Source organism: Zosterops lateralis (genome assembly GCF_965231275.1).
Source record: "Zosterops lateralis genome assembly, chromosome: 2".
NCBI classification, from domain to species: domain Eukaryota; kingdom Metazoa; phylum Chordata; class Aves; order Passeriformes; family Zosteropidae; genus Zosterops; species Zosterops lateralis.
In genome coordinates this window covers 87,434,915-87,460,074 of record NC_139763.1, presented here as the reverse complement: position 1 = coordinate 87,460,074, position 25,160 = coordinate 87,434,915, and the positions used below count along the sequence as shown (strand labels likewise).

General features: G+C 46.7%; 2 protein-coding genes across 2 annotated transcripts in view; one reads left to right on the top strand and one right to left on the bottom strand.

The window, feature by feature from the left end:
* Positions 1-7,995, top strand: part of A2M (alpha-2-macroglobulin) — a 29,259-nt gene extending 21,264 nt beyond the window's left edge. The window contains exons 25-36 of the mRNA XM_083885004.1: positions 113-197; positions 1,382-1,538; positions 1,827-1,901; positions 2,185-2,350; positions 2,933-3,156; positions 3,488-3,706; positions 4,056-4,183; positions 4,542-4,632; positions 5,870-5,938; positions 6,323-6,425; positions 6,969-7,010; positions 7,790-7,995. Coding sequence (XP_083741130.1) covers positions 113-197; positions 1,382-1,538; positions 1,827-1,901; positions 2,185-2,350; positions 2,933-3,156; positions 3,488-3,706; positions 4,056-4,183; positions 4,542-4,632; positions 5,870-5,938; positions 6,323-6,425; positions 6,969-7,010; positions 7,790-7,815 — 1,385 coding nt within the window. The 3' untranslated portion in view covers positions 7,816-7,995. The remainder of the gene's footprint in view (positions 1-112; positions 198-1,381; positions 1,539-1,826; positions 1,902-2,184; positions 2,351-2,932; positions 3,157-3,487; positions 3,707-4,055; positions 4,184-4,541; positions 4,633-5,869; positions 5,939-6,322; positions 6,426-6,968; positions 7,011-7,789) is intronic.
* A 2,326-nt stretch (positions 7,996-10,321) lies between these two features.
* The window catches only part of LOC310905722 (alpha-2-macroglobulin-like), a gene marked incomplete at its 5' end in the record, with an annotated part of 36,385 nt that continues 21,546 nt past the window's right edge, over positions 10,322-25,160 (bottom strand). The window contains 17 exon segments of the mRNA XM_083854374.1: positions 10,322-11,428; positions 12,844-12,885; positions 13,429-13,531; positions 13,916-13,990; positions 14,564-14,654; positions 15,013-15,140; positions 15,489-15,707; positions 16,039-16,262; positions 16,804-16,969; positions 19,097-19,171; positions 19,458-19,614; positions 19,799-19,883; positions 20,728-20,904; positions 21,012-21,095; positions 21,724-21,775; positions 24,138-24,259; positions 24,861-24,987. Of these exon segments, the coding sequence (XP_083710500.1) occupies positions 11,403-11,428; positions 12,844-12,885; positions 13,429-13,531; positions 13,916-13,990; positions 14,564-14,654; positions 15,013-15,140; positions 15,489-15,707; positions 16,039-16,262; positions 16,804-16,969; positions 19,097-19,171; positions 19,458-19,614; positions 19,799-19,883; positions 20,728-20,904; positions 21,012-21,095; positions 21,724-21,775; positions 24,138-24,259; positions 24,861-24,987 (1,953 nt within the window). The 3' untranslated portion in view covers positions 10,322-11,402.

The following is a 25,160-nucleotide window of genomic DNA, read 5'->3' as shown; positions in this document are numbered from 1 at the left end:
ACTGACCTATGCCTCTCTCATTTGCTTTCACTGATGGAGCTATTTTTCTATTTCCCCATCCCTCATCAGGCTCTTTCTTGCATCTGAATCTTGCCTTATGTTTCCATTGCAGGTTATCAGAGGCAGCTGAACTACAAGCACCAAGATGGCTCTTACAGTACCTTTGGACAACGTTATGGCCAACCAGGGAATACCTGGTGAGATTTCAATGCCACCCATGCCTCTCCAATATGCTCCTCTTTCTCACCCACACATTTACAATAAATACTCCTGACAGTAAATAGGAAGTGCTGTTGTAGACCAGCAGGTTTTCCAGACCTGGTGTGCTCCCTATGCTGCCTCCTTCTTAATAAATAGGCTACATCAACCAGCTATCTGGCTGAAGTATTTCCTCCCACCAGCCCCTCCGAGGAGTATTACAGACAAAAAGGAAATAGAGATAAATTGGGGAAGAAGGGAGCAGAGATTTAACACCCTGACTGAAGAAGGCTGAAGAGTTGCAGTGGCAGCTCTTCTAGACTAGCATCTGCTGAGAAGTCTGCTGGAAAAGATGGTTCCATATGGAAACATATGAGGAAACACAAGTGGAAAAGTTGATAATCCAATCAACTGTGCTGAATGTTGTTTTTTCAAGTGTGTGTATGCTACTAAGCAAAGACAGGCTGGAGAAACACGTGTGTTGCCATTTTGACTTATTGAAAAGTTTTGACTTGCTCCTGTATATCATTGTCATGTGTTTTCAATTTTAAGTAAGGATAATAATGGGAGAACTCACCACCCTCAGTTTGCCTTTAGTTTCTGAAATGGTAATTGGCTTTTGACAGCATATTGGCTTCTTACCACATGCCTGCTTCTTTTCCATAACTACTTGCAACATCTCTTAACGAAAACTCTTTCAACATGTTCTGCTTTACTTTAAAATTCTAGGGCAGTTCTGGGAAATGCGTGAAGCATGGATTTACAGTTTAAGAGTTCCACCAGCAGACCATGAGCTTGCAGGAATTTAATTACTCTTTCTTGTAATTTTGAATACTTCTGTTATGCATATTTAGCTAATTGGCATACAATTGCCTATGCTTTTCAAAGTTTTCTTCAAAGACAGATCAACAATCATTGTCCTTCAAACTGTAGCCGCAACACAAAGGGATCACAGGGTTATTTGAGCCAAGTGAGAGACAAAATAAGAGACAAAAATCAAAGTGGAAAGCAGTTTTTTGACAGAATTTTTGGAGGTGAGGATATAATATACATAAGGTCTGACTAATTGGACCACAGTTCACCAGGCCTTCTTGCTGTTTCCAGATAGATGAAGTGCACATGGGGCCTGTCAACTGAAATAGGCAACAGGCCTGCTCAGGCCCTTTCTTTTTCTTCCTTTCAGGCTCACAGCCTTTGTCCTCAAGTCCTTTGCCCAGGCCCGGCATCACATCTTCATAGAGGATAAGCACATCCAGGATGCTTTGCACTGGCTGTCCTACAAACAGAAGGACAATGGCTGTTTCCAGAGTTCTGGGACACTCCTGAACAATGCTATGAAGGTAACAAGTCTACCTTGTAAGGCTAGAACTTAGCCATAAGTCAGATGGGGCCAGTTGAGCTTCTTGAGCACATAGGGAGTTGGGATATATTCATGCCAATGGCAAACACTGGGGAGAGATCCATGCACCATTCTGTACTTATTGATGCCTTCACATCATCTGCAAGAGGAAGGAGGCAAGCTAAATGTCTGCAATGCAGAATAATGCATTGCTCCCACTGGAGTGAGAGAAAAGACTGAAGATATGAAGCTGGGTGGGATCATCATCTACTTTTATGTTTCCCTGCAGGGTGGAGTGGACAACGAGGTCACACTGACAGCCTACATTACTATCGCGTTGCTGGAGATTCCGCTGCCCGTGACTGTAGGTGTCTGCACCCCAGCTTGAGCCAGTTGTGCTGCGTCAGACTATGGCAACACAGTATTGACTAGAATTTGCTCCAGATTGGAAAAATCACTTGGTTGTTGAGCTCTGTGGTATAAGAACTGTCATTTTTTGCTAAATCGGGGAGACATTGTACTCTACATGTTTCTAGGCCTCCTTCCAGCAGTCCTCTCCTGAAAGTTCAGTAGGTTGATGTGCTTTTAGTAAGGCAAAAGCCTCATTCCTCCCCACACTTCTAATCACTGGCTTTCTCTCCTTCCAGTACTCAGTGGTGCGGAATGCTATGTTTTGCCTGGAAACAGCAGCAAATCAGAAAGAAAACCATGTGTACACCAAGGCACTGCTGGCATATGCCTTTGCCCTGGCAGGGAACAGGGAGAAGAGGAAGGAACTGCTTGACTCACTTGAAAAGGAAGCCGTGAGAAAGGGTGAGTGTTCCTGGTGGGATGTGGCTTTAACCAGCCTTACACCTTCCCTTGGAAAAATGGGTTTGGTTGGTGGGACAGTGGCTGCAGGCACTGGCCTGTGTGAGTAGGGAAAGGTGGAGGGAGAGGAAAGACTTGTGCACATTTTTGGGAAGTCCCTCTCAGGGTTGGTCCTTCTTCTCTGCTCTGAGGGAGCTCACCAGGAAGCACCAGGCACCATCCCCTTGGTGCTGAGCCCTTGGGTGGCTCTGCTCCCATCTCTCCTCAGCGCACTCCTCTGGGCACACCAGGCACTGCTTAGCAAAGGCTTAGCAATGCTCAGGGACATTCCTTCCTTCCCAATTCCATAAATGTCCCTGTGAATGTGCAGTCTAGGACAAAGTGCTGTCTAAGCCTGAGGCTCAGCAGTCTCACAGTCACTGAAAAACTGCAAAATGTGTAAACCTGACCCTTCCCACTTCAGCCTGCATGACAGACATGTCCTGGAGGCTTCGTCCTCCCAGCTGCAGCGGCAGCAGCTGAAGAAGTCCCTGGCAATGTTTAATAGTAACAATTGCTTGCTGTCTCTCTGTGCCTCCTGTGAAGACGGGTCTGTTCACTGGCAGCGGCCTGGGAAGGAGCCCGAGGCTGATCTCCCGTACTATCACTCCCGAGCCCCCTCTGCAGAAGTGGAGGTGACGGCCTACGCGCTCCTGGCTCACCTCACCTCGCAGCCAGCCCCTGCCCAGGAGGAGCTGTCCTCTGCAGCCCTTATTGCAAAGTGGATCAGCAGCCAGCAGAATCCCAACGGAGGCTTCTCCTCCACCCAGGTGAGCTGCTTCCCTCCAGCCACCTCGCACATCAGTGTCAGAAGATGGGATGTGTCAGAGAGGCAGGTGGGAGCACAGGAAGTTTTGCCAGGAAGATGGTGGGAACTGTGGCCCTGTAATAGATCCATGCAGTACATACTATAGTTTGCAAGTTCCCCAGAGGCTGCAGACAAATCTGTCAGGCAGTGCCCCTGGGAAGGGAAATATGCTGGAGCTGGAGAAAGTGAGGATGCAGGGGAGGGTGGCAGCTGACAGACGGGGCAGGCTGTAGGAGGACAGGCTGTGGAGAGACTAATTGCATCCCCTGCATTCTGGGACTCATCTCTTTCAGGACACAGTGGTGGCTCTCCAAGCCTTGTCCCTGTACGGAGCTGCCACCTATGCCAAGAGTGGGGCAGCTTCCAAAGTGGCCCTGCGATCTGGAGGGGATTTCCAGCAAGACTTCCAAGTGGATCCCAGCAACCGACTGCTGCTGCAGCGTGTGCCCCTTCCCCAGGTGCCAGGGGAGTACAACGTGGAGGTGTCTGGTGAAGGATGTGTCTACCTGCAGGTGAGGGTGATGGGCACAGCTGGCATTCTGGCAGGGGAGCCTCTGGCCAGGCTGGAGAGGACCCTGGAGGATAAAGTCATCCAGGCTGGAAAAGACCCTGAGATCATTGAGTCATTCCATTGAGACAGCAGAGAGTCAAAGACAGGAGAGAGGGGAGAAGGTTGTGGGGACAGTGAAGAGGATAGAAAGAAGCAGAGAGAGTGGAGGAGAGAGTGGGAGACAGGGAGGGAAGGCTGTGCAGTGTGGAGGAGCTGTGAGCAGTGGGGTGGCTGGATGGGGAGAGGGTCCCCTCTCTGCCACGTTGGGCATGCACACACACTCTCACACAGAGCTGCTGGATGTCCCCTAGACAAGCCTGAGGTACAACGTGCAGCCCATGCAGAAGGAGGCGCCCTTCATGCTCCATGTGCACACAATCCCAGAGGTGTGTGTGGACTCCAAGGCTCACAAGGTCTTTGACATTGGCATAAATGTCAGGTGAGTCTGCATTTTGGTCTGAGCTTTCCTCTTAGGCCGTGGGAGCTGGGGGAGGTCTGGTTGTCCCCAGGGTGAGCCAGTCTGGAAGTCCTGGGAGTGCAGCACATTCCTGGGAAGGTGGGCAGGAGGCAGCTGTTCTGTGAGGAGAGGCTGTGGAGGAAGGACTTGTCCTGCTGTGCAGGCAGCCCAGGGCTGGGCTAGTGGGAGGCTGTGTAGATGACTAGGAGAACCTGGCACAGCTGGAGAAGAAGGTGCTGGACTGCCAAAATTTAGTAGGGTACCAAGTGTTATGGAAATGCTGGAAGTGTGGCCAGCTCTGAGTTGATGTGCACTGAATCTTTGTTGCCTGGTTCCTCAGTTACACCGGGGAGCGCAATGTCTCCAACATGGTGATTGTTGATGTGAAGATGCTGTCAGGATTTGTCCCCTTGAAGTCCTCAGTGAGGAAGGTAGGAGTCTGGTTGTTATATAAGCAACATTGAATCATAGATTCATTATGGTTGGAAAAGTTCTCCATGTCCAACCTTCCACCAAATGCCACCGTATCCACTTTTTACCATATCACTTAGTGCCCTGTCTACTTTTTAAAAAAATTTTCCTGGGATAGTGACTTCACCACTTTCCCACAAAGCCTGTTCTAATTCTTAATCCCTCTTTTAGTGAAGCAATTTCTTCTAATATTCCACATGAATCTCCCCTTCTACAACTTAAGGATATTTCCTCTTGTTCTATTACAATGAAAGGAGAGACTGTCCCTCTCCTCACTGCAATCTCCTTTCAGGGAATTGTAGAGAGCAGTAAGTTTCTCCTGAGCCTTCTTTTCTTCAGACTAAACAATCTCAGTACCCTCAGCCACTCCTTGAAAGACTCACATTCCAGTCCCTTTTCCAGGATCATTGTCTTTCTTAGTAGTTGCTCCAAGGTCTGAAGTGTCAGGTCCAGAACTGACTGCAGAATTCAATGTGCTGCATCACCAGTGCTGAATGCAAAGAGAAAACATCCACTTTCTTACATTCAAGGCACCTTTCCAATGTCTGTAGCAAATGACAAAGCATTAGCTTGATTTTGTCACTGTCATTTGCACATTTGACATGTACAGTGTTCTCTTTTCATACATGGCTTAAGGCCAACACAAGAGGAGACGATGTGATCAGCCTAGGAAAAACAGAATAAGTAATTTTTTCTTTAGACTGATGATGGGTGCTTTTATTTTCACTGTGTCCCATCAGTTCCCCATAAATATTGTCTGTGCATAGTACATTCAAAAATAGTGCTGTTTCTTTTTTCCCCTGTGCTGATCTGAAAACATCTTATAACATTATGACTCTTTAGGTGTTGGGGAACTGTATGAGATGCTAAGTAGGTGCATGAACTGAAAAATAAGTATATAATAATATTGTGCAGAACTAGCAAGCCAGAAGGAATGTATTTTAATTTAATTGTTCCATCACTATGCTTGATTCAGTGCTAAGGCTTTTCTGGAGCCAGGCTGTACTTCTTCAGCCAGCCTGGTGAAGGGGTGGGCTGGAGACTTGTGTGGCATGCCCAGGAGGCAGATCTGTGCTGCTGGCTTAGTGCTCTGAGTACTCCAGTATTTCCTCCAGAGTACATCCCACCCACAGGGCTGTGCAGGGGGCACAGAGAGATCACCATCAATGCAGTAACATCTTGGTCTTGTTCCTCCAGCTGGAAAGCCACTCTGTTATTGAGCGCACAGAGCTGAATACCAATCATGTTCTACTGTACCTGGAAAAGGTGAGGAGGGGGCAGAAACACAGACATTTGGACTTTTGGCTGTATAGAGCAAAAAATCTGAACACAAAACTACCATGGCTCTGCTAAGAATGGGACCGAATATTTTACTGTCTTTTTCTGACTACAAACTCTAAGTTTTTAGACTTAACACAACTTCTCTCCCAGCCCTCAGCAGGCATTCCCTCCACTCTATGCACAGATCAGGTCCTGATTTCCCCACCAGCAGAGCCTCCCCCAGGGTGGGGAACAGTCCCAGGGTTTGGTCCTGCCCCTCAGCCAGTCCTACAGCCCTGTGTCCCCCCAGAGTGTGGGTGGCCGGGCAGGGTGTGGGGTCCTGGGGTCAGTGCAGAGCCCCCCTGAGCCTCTACTGCTTCCCTTCCCCAGCTGGGCAGGGAGACCCTCAGCTTCTCCTTCACGGTGGAGCGGGACATCCCCGTGCGGGGCCTGAAGCCAGCCCTGGTGAAGGTCTATGACTACTATGAGACAGGTGAGTGCCGGGAGTGCCTGTGGGAGCCGGGAGGGGCACAGGAGCCGTGGGGACCCACAACTGGCCCAGCCTGGCACAGCCACCCCAGCCCTGCCTGAGCTCTGGCAGGGCAGAGGGGCTGGGGCAGAGCTGCGGGTCCCATTTCCATTTCTGGCCCTGGAGTGTGGCTGTGCCTGTGCTTCCAGGCAGACCTGCTGCTCCCTGTGCCTCTGCTGTGCCAGGGTGGCAGTGACAGAGCTGCCTGTCCCCACCTCAGCCCAGTGTGCTGGGAGGAGGTGTCTGAGCAGCCCTTGGGTGCACTGGGGTGGAGGGAGACCTGCTGGGGCTGCCTGTGCAGGGTGGCTCTGCCTTGCTGCCACTGCCCCCAGACAGGGCTGGGACTGGGGCTGCCTCCACCCCAGCTGGGATCTCTGGGGGAAACTGGGAATGGTGGCACCAGCCTGCTCTGGGAGCCTAGGAAAAGGATCTCTCTGGATCCATCCCTCTGCCAGCAGTGCCAGGGGTCATGACAGCTCACTCTGTCCCTTCCCTTCTGTTTTCCAGATGAGTTTGCCACACAGGAATACAGTGCTCCCTGCAGCACAGGTAGGTGCACATGAACAACTGAGATGCTCCAGCAGGGACTGTTGCAAGTTGTCTTGAACTAGAGTCTTTGTAGATTTTGTGTTTCCTTGGCCTGTGTCTACTCTCATAATTTTCTTCTCTGTGCCTACTGTGGTCTCCATGTCAGTACAGAGACCAAAAGCAATGCTGCCACCCAACTTCCTCTGTAAGATCAGATACAGCTTTCATTTTCCTTCCCTGCATATAGCAATCGCTGTATTACTGCCTTTGTTTGTACAGTGGCAATTGTCTTTTCCTCTGTGTCAATGTCACTTTTATACAAATAAGATTGAAGTCTCCCTTGGGATGGAACAGCGCACTCAGCCTTTTGTGTCTCTGCCCTTTTTAGGGCCACATCTGCTATGCTGCAGACACTGAAAGGTATTGAAGAATTCTCTCCCAAATACATTGGTGAAATGTTGATGTTACTCACATCTCTTTAACAAGGACCTTTCAAACTCTCCCCTGGGTTAATTTTGCTTTCCCATGGGAAATGCAGTTGCTGAGAGAGGTTGTGTGTTTGGATAGCTTATGTATCTCCAGGATGAATCTGCCTCCCCTCTCCGTAGCATAGATATTTTGAATGTGTCCAGTCATTCCCATTCTGTTGTCTGTCTGCAACTGGGCATTTTTAGATGAAGCAGTTTCTCATAGTTTAACAGGGCTTGAACTCACACAGCCACCAGAACACAGAGATATCCAAGACTCTGGATACCATTCACCAGAATATTTGTCTCACTTCGTCCTTTTCCCACCTCCAGTCCAGGTTGAACAAGGAAATTCCTGAAGAATGCATCTTGTTGGAGCCTTGCTGTATCAGCTCATGTATCTGCCTCTAGAAGATCTTGTTAAGGGAGGGATATTGAAATGTTAGAGGAGGACACCGCAAAAGCAAAACTAAATAAATTAAGTCTTGTTTCTCATTAGATGTCTCTGGCCTTGTTTTCTGTTATTGTTATGCTTGTCTCTTTTCCTATCCATGTCATGGCCTGAGATTTCAATCCATAACCATCCATGGCAAGGTGGTGTTTGGGAACTCCTCAGGAATACCAAAAGGCAGACAACTTTTAGCAGTTGGGAGATTTTTTTCCATACTTGCCAGTTCTCTAAGGAGAGAGGACACCATCTCTCATCCATTATGCACTGGAAATTTGCCTCTCTGCCTCTACAGAGGGTATTTTCTGCAAGATGATCGTTGGACATAAACCTCTGATTGCCTTTGAATGCACTGTGAAATCACTGCTGTGAGGTGCAAGGACACTGTGAACCTGTCCAATTTGATCTTCTGCAGCAGCCCAGATAGAAGTGAAGACCTGTTCCCATTCTTGCAGTGTCTGCTTGTTTCTAAAAAGCTGAAGTGAAATCAGAGACTGGGACCTTAACAGTGTCATTCATAGAGTTTTTTAGGTTGGAGAAGGCTTTAAGGTCAAGTCCTATCATTAACCCAAGCATTACTCAGTCCACTGCTAAACCACATGGGGTTGCATGGGCTTGTTGTGACCCAAGTGTAGGATCCAGCACCTGGCCTCACACCACTGGCCTTGACCCGTGGATCCAGCCTATCTAGATCTCTCTGCAGAGCCCTCCTGCCCTCCAGCAGATCAACACTCCCACCCAGCTTGGTGTTTCCTTCAAACTTACTGAGGGTGCCCTTGGTTCCCTCAGGTCACTGATAATTAAGCAGGACCAGCCCCAACACTGAGCCCTGGGGGACCCCACTGGTGACCAGCTGGATGTAATTCCATTCATCACCTCTTCCTGAGCCTGGCTATCTGTTGGAAGCCTGGAGGCTGAAAATTTCAGGCTTTCTGAGCTGATGGGTGCCAACCCTCAGGCAAGCACCAGATTTCACCTGAGGCCGCAGAATAGGCTTCTGAGATTGAGTGATAGCACTGGGATTGTAGGTGTGTAGTTTGGTATTGTGTGATCTCACAGGGTGAAAAGCTTAAATTTAAGATTTTAGTATATAGTAATGTGTGTGGGTCAAGATGGAGGATTTTAGGTGTTGTCTAAATCCTTCTTCATTTTCTTCTTCCTTCTTCTTCATGGGTTTGGGTAGTTTTCTGTAATTGGGTGAAAAAAGGTTTGCATTGCAGGCCTCAGGTGGTCATTATTGGGTCAAAACTATAAATAATATAGGTGCCATCTTATTATTGAGGGATTATCACTTAAATAACCTTGGAAGGAGTTAGAAGCACTCCATTTTACCTTGTTTCTCTAGCTTGCTAGATTGAGCTCATGGTTCACGCGTCTGTAAATAGGTAAGATGCAATAAACTACCAAGTCCGAACTCAAAATCTGTGTTTCCCGTGTTATTCATCCTGACCTTGGCAGAGAAAAAGAAATCAGAACTGCCACAGCTATCCAGATAGTTTTTTTCCCAGCAAAGAGTGCACCTGTACAAGCAATGGGCAATCAATTTCTCCAGGAGAATGCTGTGGGAAATTTTGTCAAGGGCTTTACTGAAGTTTGGATAAACTACATCCATGGCCCTTCCCTTATCCATTGAGTGGGTCACCTTGTCCTAGAAGGAGATCGGGCTGGTCAAGCAGGACTTGCCTTTCCTAAACCTGTGCTAGCTGGAACTGATCACCTGGTTCTCCTGTATGTGACATATGATGGCACTCAAGATAATCTTAGGCAAAATTTCAACCAAGAACCACTTTATGAGCAAAAAACCCCTTGCACTTTTCATAAGAACTTTTTCCTCTTACCCTCAGAGGAGGCCCATAGATCTCCTCTGGGTTTTCTGAGTAATTTTTAATACTTTTTTTTTTCCTTCACAACTAGCCTTACAATGCCTCAGCAGATTTCAATGAAGAGGACCTGGATTCCCATCTCTTAATTTGGGTTATCATTTTTCATGTAAATTTTCCAAATGATTATATTTTATCTGATATCTACATGTCTCATAGGGATGCAGAGGCAGTCAGCCTCAGTTCAAGAGATCATATGGCACCATGTGTGTTTTACATTCATGTTTCTATGTGCAAAGGTGCCTGTCACCTTGCCAGTGTAAGCTTAAGCAAACACACTTATGGGAGTCCCTCAAGTAACTTATTTCACAAATACAGACCCTTCTTTCTCTGGAAAAACAATTGCCTCATGGTAGAAAAAATAGGTGGCTATATTATTTCTAATTCAAAACAAAAGGTAATTTAGCTGTATTAGAAATTTTGCTCAGCTGTCACTGAAGCTGGTTCATTCCACAGACTCCTCTGAGTATGAGGTGTCAAAAGACCTTGAGTGTGTAAATCCCAAACATCACAGAAGACAAAGTGATATAATATTAATATCTCGCAAAATAGATTAAGAATTTTATTTGTTCCCAATTACACTGTTTGTACAGGCACACTAAACCAAAAATTGGGTGGAACAGCCAACTGTGCATACTTTGGATGCACAGCATGCCATGATACCTAACAATAAGCATTTCATGAGAATAAACAGTCACATATGATTTTTTTTTTGCATTCAGAAGTTAAAACCACAAATTCATGAGACAAAACAAAGAAAGGGGGATCATTCCTGGAGGTGTCTAAGACGCTTATAGACAGTTTTATCAAAGCAACTATATGATTTAAAGGAATGTACCATTTAAAATACACTTAGGCAGGTAGGTTAGTTGGGAATCTCCCAGAAGTAGCAGACATGAGATGGAAACCTCCATAAGAAAGCTCAAGCTTCAACTGGAGAACAGGCCATTGTAAGTTAGCAGCCAAAGGCATAATGCATGCACACATCCCTCCTGCCCCCCCTGGCACTCTCTAATGTTGAAGAGGGCAGATTCTCTCTCCTCCCACTCTTCTACAAACAAGAAACAATCCCAGGAGGGGTGTCTACAGGGCAGATCACAGAGGCTGAATTTCATGTAACATTAGTTGATCTTCCAGGCTGCCTAATGGTGGGAGACATGGATAGGCCTCTGCAGAGACCAATTCAATTGAGGTTATGGTTTGTAAGCCAGGGGAGAGAAATTGTTCCCAAGAACTACCTATCCTTCTCCATTGATTAGATTGCATCTCAGATGATAAGTTCAGAGAACATAACACAGAGACAGATACATTCAAAAGGCTGACTCCCACCTAGATCATTCTGTCCTCTTTTTTTTTTTTTTCCTCACTTGTTAGCCTTATTTCTCTGCACACAGGCATTGTTAGATGGGTTACTCTTTAACCTAAGAAGCCAGGGAGATTAAAGCTGTGACTGAAAGATGTGCAGGAAAAAATCAGAATGGGAACAAACTGTTCAAAATCATTGGTGAGTACAGTTAATTTATTTGTAAAGTTCACTTTCCATTCCATGCAGGCACTGTCAATCTGTCATGCTGTGGTGGTAGTGAGGCAGGCGGGTTCCAGCATCTGGGAGTGTTCCTCAGTCATTTCCCTGGTCTGCTTCCTCTGCAAGGATGAAAGAAGATGGGAGGGAACAGGAGTCAGAGAGATATGTCCATCTGCTTTCTAAGGCTGAGAGACAGAGGGAGCAAGATGTGGAAGCCAGGTTGTGTGTGAAGCACAGTAGAGGAGAGAGAGTTGCTGTTTTACCAGGGTGGAGGGTCATTCATAGCACTCACTACTTGTGTCACCTTCAAGGCAGTGAGAGAGGGCTGAAATCCTCCCTGCCCCACTGGGAGAGACCAGCAGAGTGTGATTTGTCACAGCTGAGATAGAAGTACAGTGAAAACAGGCAAGGCTGGTTGGTGTAGCAGTGAGACATGTTCTGTTTATTTCTCTGCAAAGACTGGAAGAAATCTACTGCACTCTACTGCCCTACTATACAGGGCAGGGAAGGAAGCTTGGCAACTGAAATCTGCCTTCTAGTCAGTGCAGGCCACCTTTGTACATTTAGACTAGTGGATGAGCCTCTTCAGTAGCAATTTCCCATCATCCTTTCCAAAGAAGATAAAATCTCTGCCTTTTAACAGAACTGGGGAAAAGTAGCCTAAAATCTAAGGTCTCCCCATGAGTCTCACACTGGACAAACAGACCACACCAAAATACCCTTTGGAAATGTTTTACTGTCCACTTGATGTTTGGACTTAGGCACATTTTTCCATGAAGGGAGGCTGTAGGTCCAGAATCAGCAGAAAACACCTGCACCTTTGGACACAGCCCAGATCAACCAGCAGTATGGAATAGAAGTCTTTTCTACTTTTTCAGATAAAAACACTAAAGGAGATAGATGCCACCATTTACCACCAGCAAGAGGCAAAGCTTTTGCCTTCTCCAAGTCCAAATCACTTTTTCTCAGGTGTCAGAGTCAGGTAGTGTGAAAAACCATTTCCCAGGAATGCTACTTTCCAGAAGCCTCCATATTCCAAGCACCTGAAACTGGGCAACTGATGGAAAGCGAGAGCTGCCAGTCTTCATATGGGAAGACTCCATATAGGACAGGAGAAATAACCTTGGTCAGAGCTTTTGCCAGGAGCTCCTAAATTACCTGTGCTCCTAAGCCAAACACATGTGGCCTTGCATTGCAGAGAATCCCCCAAAGATGACAGTATTGTGTCCTGCCAGCTCAGACTCCAAATCAAGACTGAGGGCTGGCTGTCCAGGGTCACAGGGCACAGCTGTCTCCTGAGAGATGCCAGGGCAGCAGGAACCTGAGCAGGAAGCAGCTGTTCCTCCAGACAGAAGCAACCAAAGGCAAACAGGCCATCTCTGTAACTCCCATGCTCTGTGTTTCATATGCAACATCTATGCCTGTAAGTTGGGCCAATGTCATCCAAATTCAAACAGGAAGAGACAAGTGCTGGCTGAAGACCAAAAAAATAATGAAAAAGATGTGGTGAGCAGTGAAGCAAGCAGCAGCCTACCTGTGCTGCAGGGAGCACTGTATTCCTGTGTGGCAAACTCATCTGGAAAACAGAAGAGAAGGGACAGAGTGAGCTGTCATGACCCCTGGCACTGCTGGCAGAGGGATGGATCCAGAGAGATCCTTTTCCTAGGCTCCCAGAGCAGGCTGGTGCCACCATTCCCAGTTTCCCCCAGAGATCCCAGCTGAGGTGGAGGCAGCCCCAGTCCCAGCCCTGTCTGGGGGCAGTGGCAGCAAGGCAGAGCCACCCTGCACAGGCAGCCCCAGCAGGTCTCCCTCCACCCCAGTGCACCCAAGGGCTGCTCAGACACCTCCTCCCAGCACACTGGGCTGAGGTGGGGACAGGCAGCTCTGTCACTGCCACCCTGGCACAGCAGAGGCACAGGGAGCAGCAGGTCTGCCTGGAAGCACAGGCACAGCCACACTCCAGGGCCAGAAATGGAAATGGGACCCGCAGCTCTGCCCCAGCCCCTCTGCCCTGCCAGAGCTCAGGCAGGGCTGGGGTGGCTGTGCCAGGCTGGGCCAGCTGTGGGTCCCCACGGCTCCTGTGCCCCTCCCGGCTCCCACAGGCACTCCCGGCACTCACCTGTCTCATAGTAGTCATAGACCTTCACCAGGGCTGGCTTCAGGCCCCGCACGGGGATGTCCCGCTCCACCGTGAAGGAGAAGCTGAGGGTCTCCCTGCCCAGCTGGGGAAGGGAAGCAGTAGAGGCTCAGGGGGGCTCTGCACTGACCCCAGGACCCCACACCCTGCCCGGCCACCCACACTCTGGGGGGACACAGGGCTGTAGGACTGGCTGAGGGGCAGGACCAAACCCTGGGACTGTTCCCCACCCTGGGGGAGGCTCTGCTGGTGGGGAAATCAGGGCCTGATCTGTGCATAGAGTGGAGGGAATGCCTGCTAAGGCCGGGACAGAGTTGTCTCCTATGAGAGACAAGGTGAGTGACTTGTTTATGTTCTGTGTTTACAAGCACGGAGATGTTAGCAATGCTCTCCATCTCTGCTTTGTGCTATTGCTATTGTGCTGTAGAGCTCAACATGTGCCCTATGGCATCCCTGGGTTTGTCCTCACCTGCTCAAGGTACAGCAAAACGTGGTTTGTGTTCACTTCTGTTCGTTGGATCTGGTGAAACCATGTGTTTGAGAGCTGGAAAAAGGAGATGTGGAGGAGGTTGATGATCTGAAGGGAAGTTAGTCAATCCTCCTCAGTTTTTCCCCACCACTAAAATCTCACCATGTAGGTGCTGAGAAGTAAAGCACAGAAAGTTGTACTTCTTAGAGGACTTGTCAAACACTCTAGTATGAAGCCCCATATACTCAGACTACCCTCAGCTCCCACCATCTCAGGCTCTTTCACCTTGTTGACACAAGAATGGAATGAGGGACCAGCATAGTCATGGCCAACATATATCTCCCAAGGTTCCTGAGTCCCTGATATTAGACCTGATGGTCTCCTTCCAGCTTTTGATCTGGGGCTAAACCACATATAACCACAAGCTACTGCAAGAGCTTGAGGAATGGGAAGGGAATGCTGCTGCTGGCATCCCTCATTCACCCCTACTCCAGAGCTGAGGGGTGGATGACCTGGAGGAAAAGATGGACAGGTCTAAGAGAGGAGAAGATAACAGGAAAATAATTAAATGCTACTTTAAAAAAAGAAGTGATGGCCCAGATTAAAAACAAATATAATTAAATAAATGCTTCAAACACAGCACCCTACCTTCCTCACTGAGGACTTCAAGGGGACAAATCCTGACAGCATCTTCACATCAACAATCACCATGTTGGAGACATTGCGCTCCCCGGTGTAACTGAGGAACCAGGCAACAAAGATTCAGTGCACATCAACTCAGAGCTGGCCACACTTCCAGCATTTCCATAACACTTGGTACCCTACTAAATTTTGGCAGTCCAGCACCTTCTTCTCCAGCTGTGCCAGGTTCTCCTAGTCATCTACACAGCCTCCCACTAGCCCAGCCCTGGGCTGCCTGCACAGCAGGACAAGTCCTTCCTCCAGAGCCTCTCCTCACAGAACAGCTGCCTCCTGCCCACCTTCCCAGGAATGTGCTGCACTCCCAGGGCTTCCAGACTGGCTCACCCTGGGGACAACCAGACCTCCCCCAGCTCCCACGGCCCAAGAGGAAAGCTCAGACCAAAATGCAGACTCACCTGACATTTATGCCAATGTCAAAGACCTTGTGAGCCTTGGAGTCCACACACACCTCTGGGATTGTGTGCACATGGAGCATGAAGGGCGCCTCCTTCTGCATGGGCTGCACGTTGTACCTCAGGCTTGTCTAGGGGACATACAGCAGCTCTGTGTGAGCGTGTGTGTGCATGCCCAACGTGGCAGAGAGGGGACCCTCTCCCCACCCAGCCACCCCACTGCTCACAGCTCCTCCACACTGCACAGCCTTCCCTCCTTCTCTCCCATTCTCTCCTCCACATTCCTCTGCTTCTTTCTATCCTCTTCACTGTCTCCACAACCTTCTCCCCTCTCTCCTGTCTTTGACTCTCTGCTGTCTCAATGGAAGGACTCAATGATCTCAGGGTCTTTTCCAGCCTGGATGATCCTATGATTCTGTCCTCTTCAGCCTGGCCAGAGGCTCCCCTGCCAGGATGCCAGTTGTGCCCATCACCCTCACCTGCAGGTAGACGCATCCTTCACCAGACACCTCCATGTTGTACTCCCCTGGCACCTGGGGAAGGGGCACACGCTGCAGCAGCAGTCGGTTGCTGGGATCCACTTGGAAGTCTTGCTGGAAATCCCCTCCAGATCGCAGGGCCACTTTGGAAGCTGCCCCACTCTTGGCATAGGTGGCAGCTCCGTACAGGGACAAGGCTTGGAGAGCCACCACTGTGTCCTAAAAGAGATGAGTCCCAGAATGCAGGGGATGCAATTAGCTTCTCCACAGCCTGTCCTCCTACAGCCTGCCCCTTCTGTCAGCTGCCACCCTCCCCTGCATCCTCACTTTCTCCAGCTCCAGCATATTTCCCTTCCCAGGGGCACTACCTGACAGATTTGTCTGCAGCCTCTGGAGAACTTGCAAATCTTGGTACGTACTGCATGGATCTATTGCAGGGCTACAGTTCCCACCATCTTCCTGGCAAAACTTCCTGTGCTCCCACCTGCCTCTCTGACACATCCCATCTTCTGACACTGATGTGCGAGGTGGCCGGAGGGAAGCAGCTCACCTGGGTGGAGGAGAAGCCTCCGTTGGGATTCTGCTGGCTGCTGATCCACTTTGCAATAAGGGCTGCAGAGGACAGCTCCTCCTGGGCAGGGGCTGGCTGCGAGGTGAGGTGAGCCAGGAGCGCGTAGGCCGTCACCTCCACTTCTGCAGAGGGGGCTCGGGAGCGATAGTACGGGAGATCAGCCTCGGGCTCCTTCCCAGGCCGCTGCCAGTGAACAGACCCATCTTCACAGGAGGCACAGAGAGACAGCAAGCAATTGTTACTATTAAACATTGCCAGGGACTTCTTCAGCTGCTGCCGCTGCAGCTGGAAGGACGAAGCCTCCAGGACATGTCTGTCATGCAGGCTGAAGTGGGAAGGGTCAGGTTTACACATTTTGCAGTTTTTCAGTGACTGTGAGACTGCTGAGCCTCAGGCCTAGACACCACTTTGTCCTAGACTGCACATTCACAGGACATTGCTAAGCCTTTGCTAAGCAGTGCCTGGTGTGCCCAGAGTGGGCTGAGGCGAGGTGAAAGCAGAGCCACCCAAGGGCTCAGCATCGAAGGGATGGTGCCTGGTGCTTCCTGGTGAGCTCCCTCAGAGGGAGAGGGACTGAGAGGGACTTCCCAAAAAAGTAATCCCTGTGCACAAGTCTTTCCTCTCCCTCCACCTTTCCCTACCCACACAGGCCAGTGCCTGCAGCCACTGTCCCACCAACCAAACCCATTTTTCCAAGGGAAGGTGTAAGGCTGGTTAAAGCCACATCCCACCAGGAACACTCACCCTTTCTCACGGCTTCCTTTTCAAGTGAGTCAAGCAATTCCTTCCTCTTCTCCCTGTTCCCTGCCAGGGCAAAGGCATATGCCAGCAGTGCCTTGGTGTACACATGGTTTTCTTTCTGATTTGCTGCTGTTTCCAGGCAGAACAGAGCATTCCGCACCACTGAGTGCTGGAAGGAGAGAGATACTGAACTAGAGGTGATCACACTGAGCTCCATCTTGGAACAACCGGATTAGGGATGATACCTGTGAACACTCAGCATCCCACTCTCTAGCCTGACAAAGATTTTATCACTGTGTATCCCTTACCTGCAGGCCTAATAATTCCTAAAACAAATGGGCAGCCAAAGGCTGTTGCTTATCTTGAATCCACTTTTTTTAACATGTCTTGTTGTAATGGTTTTCCCAGTTTGATTTAAAGACTGTGAAGCAGGACTCCAATCCTTCTTTTTTGAGAAGAATTACTGGCCTGATTGTGTTCTGGGGTTATAGGAGTTCTCTGAAATACTTCCTTGCTTTAGGTGTACTGAACACTTGCTTTTCTCCTCCTGCTATCACCCTGAGAGTGTTCTGTGCCTTCACCCTCTGTTCTATCCTTTCCTTTTTGTTTGTTTTCCCTTTTCAAGGGCATTTTGAAAAAAATTCACTTGCTGGAAGTAATATGGATTCTAATTTGGTGATGGAACTCTGTCTCTGCACAAGAAAAAAAAAAGTGTTTTTTTTTTTTAATTTTCTAGAATTTTTTTGTGATGTTCACATTAGCAATACATGTATTGGTTTAACAGTGCAATCACTACAGCAAAGTAAAATGTAGCTACTTTACAGAGTGTTATGACTAATAGACACTGTTATGCCACAACCTTTCAGCAAGACACGACTACTCCTCATTTGTGATGGAAAAGCTTCTATAAAATTGAAAAAGTAGCTCTGCAGGGAGAGCATGCCATGACCTGAAAGCTATTAATAAAGGGTCTAGAAGGAAAAGACACATTTTTCTGTTGCTTTGTGCTTTGACTTTCACTATGCGTGTACTGGAATCTTTTGTTATTCCATTTGGAGAAGCAGTTCAGCTGGTTTTAAGAAAGCATAGAATAAAACCAAAATTGTTTGTGTCTATGCCTACTGCTGTTTGTAAGGTAAATGTTGGGGAGGAGTCCAGTCTAATGACAAAATGTGAGAGTAGACACACATGCTAAAGACAGTGCTATTAAGGTTTTTATGAGGGTTTAATATGGCTTAAGTTACTTATATACTTTGTAATAAGTAATGGTAATACTCCATATGAGCGTTAATTACTTAAGGACTGTGCTAATCTTAGTTCATGCCTCTTAACTTGAAATGCCCCCATAACCCACTCAGATTGTAACAAACTCCTTCCTTCACATTCAGTGGCAGTTTTGGACTCAGATAGGCAGCTGGAAAACATCCTTTTTATCCAATATGGCTCTGCCTGAGAGCTTGGCTTCCAAATAGAACATATAAAAGAGAAAGAATGCTGTTCTGGTGAAGTTAGTGCCATCCATGTCACCTCACTGACAAAATAATTCCTTCTGTTTCTCTTGCTACAAAGGAAAAACTTTAGACACAGAACATTCCCTACGACATTTGGAGCAGAGGGATTGGAACAGCCTGGCAACCACATTGGCTCAGCAGTCCTGCTGTGAATCCTACCCCAGTTTTACCTGCAGCACGGCCTTGTCTCTAAGTGAGGGAATCAGAATGAACAAACCCACATGGCTCTTAAGCAGGCCACAGGCTTTTCACAGAGTGCCATGATGGTATTCCCTATAGGTATACCCTATTCTTCAAGCATTAAGGATGATGATTTCCTATAAAACCATCTAGAAGAAGTAGAGAAAATGACAATGAATTCTTGAGTGTGCCATCCTTTTCTTGCAGACCTGTGGTGTTGTCTATCTATCTGCCCAATAGGCCTAAGAGTGGTTCAACTGGATTGTACTATTCTAAGAAACAAAAGGAGATTCCTGTAAGTGTAGAAAACCTATCTGGCTCACTTCAGAGAATTAAATATTATTTAACTCACTGTCAATCCAAGCTGTATGGAGCAAATCCATTATCATCCACAGAAGAACTCAAAAAAATGCTAAGTGAAATGTGTATATAGGATGGGACAGGGGAGGAAAATGGAGAAAGATGTTCCCTCAGTCTAGGTTTAAATGAAAAGACTACCCAGACAGGATTTCTTCTTTCCAAAGGTAAAGGGACCTTATAATCTGGGCATGGGGACACTAGTAGGGCAGGTTAGTACCACCTGTGGTTGGGGTGCAGACACGTACAGTTACAGGCAGAGGAATCTCCAGCAGTGCAATAGTGATGTAGGCTGCCAGTGTGATCTCATCATTCACTCCACCCTGCAGGGAAACACAAAAGTACTTGCTGATCCCACACAGCACCACTGGCTTCTCCCTGTGCTACATATCTACATCCTGCAGGGAGAAATTCTCCCTGGCCTCCTTTTCATGCTGGGTCCTTCAGAAGATGCTGCTGACTTCTTCCTACTTCTGTGATAGCCCACATATATAACTCCTCACTCCTTTCCACACCCCAAGTACTGAAATCTCTGTTGTTGCCAGAGTGACTTTTGGTGAAGTTCCAGCCTGACAGAACCCATGTGGAGCCAGCCAGGAGACACGTTACCTTCATGGCATTGTTCAGGAGAGTCCCAGAACTGCGGAAACAGCCATTCTCCTTCTGCTTTTGAGTAAGCCAGTTCAAAGCATCCTGGATGTGCTTCTCCTCTATGAAGATATGAGGCCGGGCCCGGGCAAAGGACTTGAGGACAAAGGCTGTGAGCCTGAAAGTGACAGAGGGAACCAAGACATCCTGAATAGGGCCTGTATCCATCAGAGGTCATAGGGCCCATTTAACTTCATCTCCACCTCCATTGCAAACTCCACAATGGCCAAGTACAAGAGAACACTCAGGAATGAGAGGGCATGAAAAGCAGAAACAAAAAGCCAGAGGTACTCAAAGCTTACCAAGTATTTCCAACTTGCCCATAATGAGGCCCAAAGGTGCTATAAGAACCATCCCGGTGTTTGTATTTCAATTGCCTTTGATACCCTGAAGTGAAGAGTGAAAATATATTTCAGTTGCCGCAGTGCTTTTCAAGGAGCCATGCAAAGGAAATGCAGGAGACATGGGACACACTGTCCCCCTTGGCTATGACACAAATGTGACCTATCCTGCTCAGTATTACCAAGGAAGTTCAGGGGAACCCCCAGCTCGGAATATCTCTATTCTTGTGCTCGTTCTCTCTCCAAAAACACCTGGAAACTGGCTACCTGTGGTCATTGCTGCTCTCTGCCCAAGACTTCATGAAGAGAGGTAAATGCATTCCAGACTTGAGAGAAATGGGAGAATGGTTCCCAGAGGAGAACTGATTAAAAATATGAGTCCTACACAGGATAGAAATGCAGAAAACAGGATACGTTTCTTTGGAGGAAATTTTCCTGCAAAAATAACTGAGTCACAACAGCCCCTTGCTAGCTGGCAGATGCCCACCATGTAGATGTGTACTGATGTTGTGTCTGTCATCATGCCCTAGCTAATGTGGTAAAATTCTGCCCTGATCAAAGATGAGCAATACTTTCTACACCTCAGTCCTAAGGAGAATTCAAGATCTACATAAGCAGCTGCCATGATTAATGGTTATAGTCTGATGTATGTATTTCATATAGCCCTTTTCTTATGGAGGGAAATCCTAAGTTATTGCCAGCCCTGGACTTTGTCTATGTTCCTGTTTGGATGCTGTTTTCTCTCACCCTGCACCTTCAACTGAGCATAGGATTCCTTCTTAAAATACTGTAAGATACCCCTAACCTGCCAGCACCCTGTTCCTTTCTAGAGACCAACCATGTCCCTATCCAGTAGCCAAGGGAAGGGATGAACAAAGGCAAAAGCTCACCGCTCACTAAGTATCCAATGGCCTTGGATTTGATCTCCTCACTCAGCTGCCCTGTCTTGTTCAGATAGTCCAGGACGTAGATGTTGGGTGCAAACAGGACCATGTTCTGTTCCCCACAGCCAAAAGGCATCTGGAGGAGCTGGTGCAGGTTCTGCATGGCAGTGCCCATGATGTCACCTGGGCAGTGGGACAATTCACAGTGTAAATTGGCCATTAGACTGAGCACAGCCTGAAGTGGCAGTGTTTCAAAACAGCATGTGACACTTTGAGGAGGTTTCACTTACCTAGCACTGAGAAATATGCTCTGGCTGAGCCATCCACCACAGTCTCTGGGAGAGCCAAGGAGACTGTCTCTGACACTGACTCTTCTGGGATAAAAAGCAGATTAATTTGGTTACAATTCCAAATGTACCTACAATGCATGGTTAGCAGCTATCCATGAGTGAGACACTATCCCCTGAAGAGGGATTTCCTGACTTCAACAAATCCATTCATCTGTAACTTTGTTGATGAAGTTTCCTATCCTGCAAATTTTGTATTGGGCCTGCAATACCCTAACACACAGATTGTCATGTGTCAACCAGCCTTGACTGACAAATACAGCTTTTCCAGCCTATTTTTCTGGCCTTTTCTGCTTTGGTGGGCAGACCTGGCTTACTGCAGAGTCTGGTTTGTGATTTTACATCTGGTACATGAAAGGCATTAGAGATGACGGTGTCAAATCCCAAATACTCTCTCCCTGCACTGACCCAGCCAGCCTCATTTCCTAAAAGATGTGTTTCTCCCTCTCTAATTGTAGACATTATTACATACTCAGGTCTTCTTCTACAGGAAGAATTGTTTTCACTAACAATTGAACATACATCTAGTTTGTTCAATTTTATCAGGTCCCTAAACCTTTCTCCTGAGAGTAGAGTACTCACAAACCTTTTATTCCATCTTTGTCTTTAATTTCTACCTCAGCAAAGAAAGTTTTGGAAAACAAATGGCTCTTACCAGATGCACAGAGCACAGAGTTGTATGTGGTTTCCACTTCAGTCCCTTCCGGCTTGGGGAAAAAGGCAAGGAAAAAAAAGGCAAAAAATGAGAAACAACAGCAACATAGAAAAGGAAGAAATATCAAAAGGGAAAGTAAAAAGCACTCTTTGAAAATTGCCTAGAAATTTTTCTCCTCCACGTGCTAAACTGAGGATAATTGAGGGCTGTAACATACTGGCTAATTACAAGTATGAAATGGAATACATTTTCTTTTGTTTCTTACTACTGAGAGAGGCCCTGCAGCTTCACAGATTGTGATGGAAATAACATGCAAGGTGATGTTATCAACAGAGACACAGAACTGATCATCCAAGTTGTCACTCTGTGACCCAGCTCAGCAGAGCTCTCCAGGCTGTGCTCATGGCTGAGTGTCTGGCACACTGGGAGGATATGTATGCAAGAACTTTGACTGGTGGCAGCTAGAGCACTCCAATGCACCTACAAGTGACATGCTACAACAACCAAAATTTAAATCTGTGCCATAGTAAACTGGTTTATAAGTTTTAGTTTGGTCTTCGAAGTCAGAAAAGAATCCCTCTTTTCTGTTGAAATGGGTGAAAATATTTTGCAGAAAACTCAGGAATTAAATATTTACTAGAAATTTTTTTTTGTCTGAATTTATTTTAGTGAGATCCCTGCACCAATTTTTTAACCTCTAAATAGGAGAGCTCCCATTGTTTTGCTACTGGTTTCCAGCTTTTGCCAGCTAATTTTTTTCCCCCAGCATGTAAATGATGGAGTTATTGTCTTCACTTTCTCACAGTCAGAATACATTTTCTCTCATTCTTCAGTATGAAAAGACAGAAAAGTATCAAAAGAGCAGAAAAAAAAGAGAAAAAGATTTTTTGATAAACTGTGACAGAGCTAAATGCTTCTGTTTGAAAAGGTACCTTCTTGTTTGTTTCAGTATGTCATTCTGATATGCAATTAAATAAGAAATCCATTGTTTTGTTTGATTTTTAACAGGAAATTAAAACATACAAACTGTAATTATTTGAAAGATTTTCCTTTCCAGATGAGAAATTCCTGGGTGAAAAAAATCCCTTTCCCCAAAGATCTCTCAGTGAGGCTTGGTTTCTTGAGGGGCAGGAAAATGCCCTGAGGCCCCTGGCACACTCACTTCTCTCTCTCTCTGGAATGCACTGCCTGCTGCAGGGAATATTGTTATCCATGTCCTCAAGACAATGTAGCTTCACCTCAAGAATGTTGCACTGTATCCATCCCTTCTAATTAATTGTTCAGCCTTGGATGCTAATCTCCTATTCCATCCCATCAGGGCTTGATGTAGATTAATTACCACATTACAATAACAGGATAGGATGAGCAATCTCTCAGACACCCTGACAGAAGTAACTCTAATATTTGTTCAGTAATTTACATTCTCCTGCCATCTGTGAGAAAAGACTTTACAGTGTTCTATTCTTCCTGTATTTTCAAAGAACAAAAAAGTCTTTTTCCTGAAGGAGTTTATGAAATTAGAAAAAATTCCTGAAATGTTAAACAGTTGTTCATGTATTATACATTCAAATCAACATTTAAATAATTAAAAAAAAATGTCCTGCAGAAAAGACTGTTGTTCCATCATTACATTTCAGTTAGCAAAATATTTCCTGAAGATAAATGAATCCTAGCTCTGCCTTACTGAAAACTAGAATGTCTGCAACGTAAGGAGGACTCATTATTATAGAGATTTCCCTCTACAACAAGCTGGTACTTTTTGTTTGCTAATAGCATCACTGGGAATCTAATACTGAGGATTAATTTATGACCGGCAACTTATTATGTGAAAAGCTATGTTTTTATTATTGCAAAACACTGCTTAAGAAAAGAAGTGTACATAAGAATGTAAAAATGAAAGGTCAGTTACAGTGCTTTGAACATTCTTAGAAGTGTAATAAAAACAATTCAAAACAGTGGTGGTAGTTTTGTATAGAAATATTTGTAGATTGTAGTGCCTGTTCCATATTCCAGAATACTGGCCATGGGCTAGAGGAGAAGCATAAGCTTTCTGGCTAATGCTTTATTCACAGCCTATCCCTCTGATTTATTACAGGCAAACCCAAGGATTTCTCATTTATCTCTGATATGATGTGTCTCGGAAAAGCCTGTCATTATTGCCTGCCTTATTATTCCTGTCCCTCTATGTAATGTAAGACTCTGGTTTGACTGTGAGATGGCATCATTGTGAGTTATGGGCTCTCTTGGCCTGTGTTAGATTTATCAGTGCTTCTTTTGTAAAAGCTTGCAGAATAAGAGTCCCATGAGCCATTATTGCTGCTCTCATGGCTAAAGCAGAAAACCTTTATCACACAGCACCTCTTGCTGTTACTATTGCTACTTTTCTGTGCCTCCAAAATTATCAGCCCACGTACCTCCACCAGCAGCTGTCTGATGACCGTGTCCTTGCGCCCTTTCTCAGGAGTCTCCACAATGTTGTTTCCACAGGGCTGCTGGTTCTGTAGGGCCTCAGTGGTCACTGAGAACTCCACCTGCCCTGGAGGAAACAGGGGTCAGTCAGCCCTGCCAGGCAGAGCCAGGGAAATACGGGTTTGTGTTTGTGCTGGGAACTCCATGATGCATTACAGAGAAGATTTTCCAAGAGGAGAACTAAATCTGAGACAGGATTTTATCTTCATCCAGATGCAGCCTTCCAGATCACCTTCTTTGTGATGGACACCCAAGCAGGTGTTAGCCCATCAGCATGAAGAGTAGTGATGGGGAAGGTCTCATAAATCAGACAGTCTTTTTGTGGGAGGCTTCAGAGGAAGCAAGCTTTGATTAAAAAATTTCAGACACAAACCCATTAAGACAAGACATTCTTAGCTCCACAACTGGAATGTCTGAGTTCTTTGCATGCATTAAGGGAATTTGTGGGAATTTTCTCTTAAAATGTTGGGAAAGCCATGGCCTGGAACTCATGTGTTTAGGACCTGGAAACACTACACTCAGTGTAGTGTGTCAACCTCAGGGTTGGACTTCTGACATAGAGAAGGTCCTTTCAAACAGGTTTGGAGCCACCTAGCTCCTCACACCAAAGATCTGATGCCATACACTGATATCTGATCCCAGTATCTTCTTGTCATCTGGTCTCTTACCTAGAGATCTTGGTGTTACTGCCCAAGCAACAGTTTTCCTTTCATTCACACAGATGCAGTAGGACTCTTCCTGTCTCCCCACTGGTACAGCCAAGAAATGAGCTGATTCAGCCAGAGACACACTGACCTGCAGGTATAGAGAAGGGTCATGAGGTTTGGACTTGCAGAGAAGATGGAGTTATTGCAGACAATGCAGGACATGGAAATAGGCAGTGGAGCTGGTTCTATTGTGGCACTGAGGGCGTTATGCATATTGCAGAGCAAGAGCTACCTGATAAAGGAGGAAATGACTGAAATTTG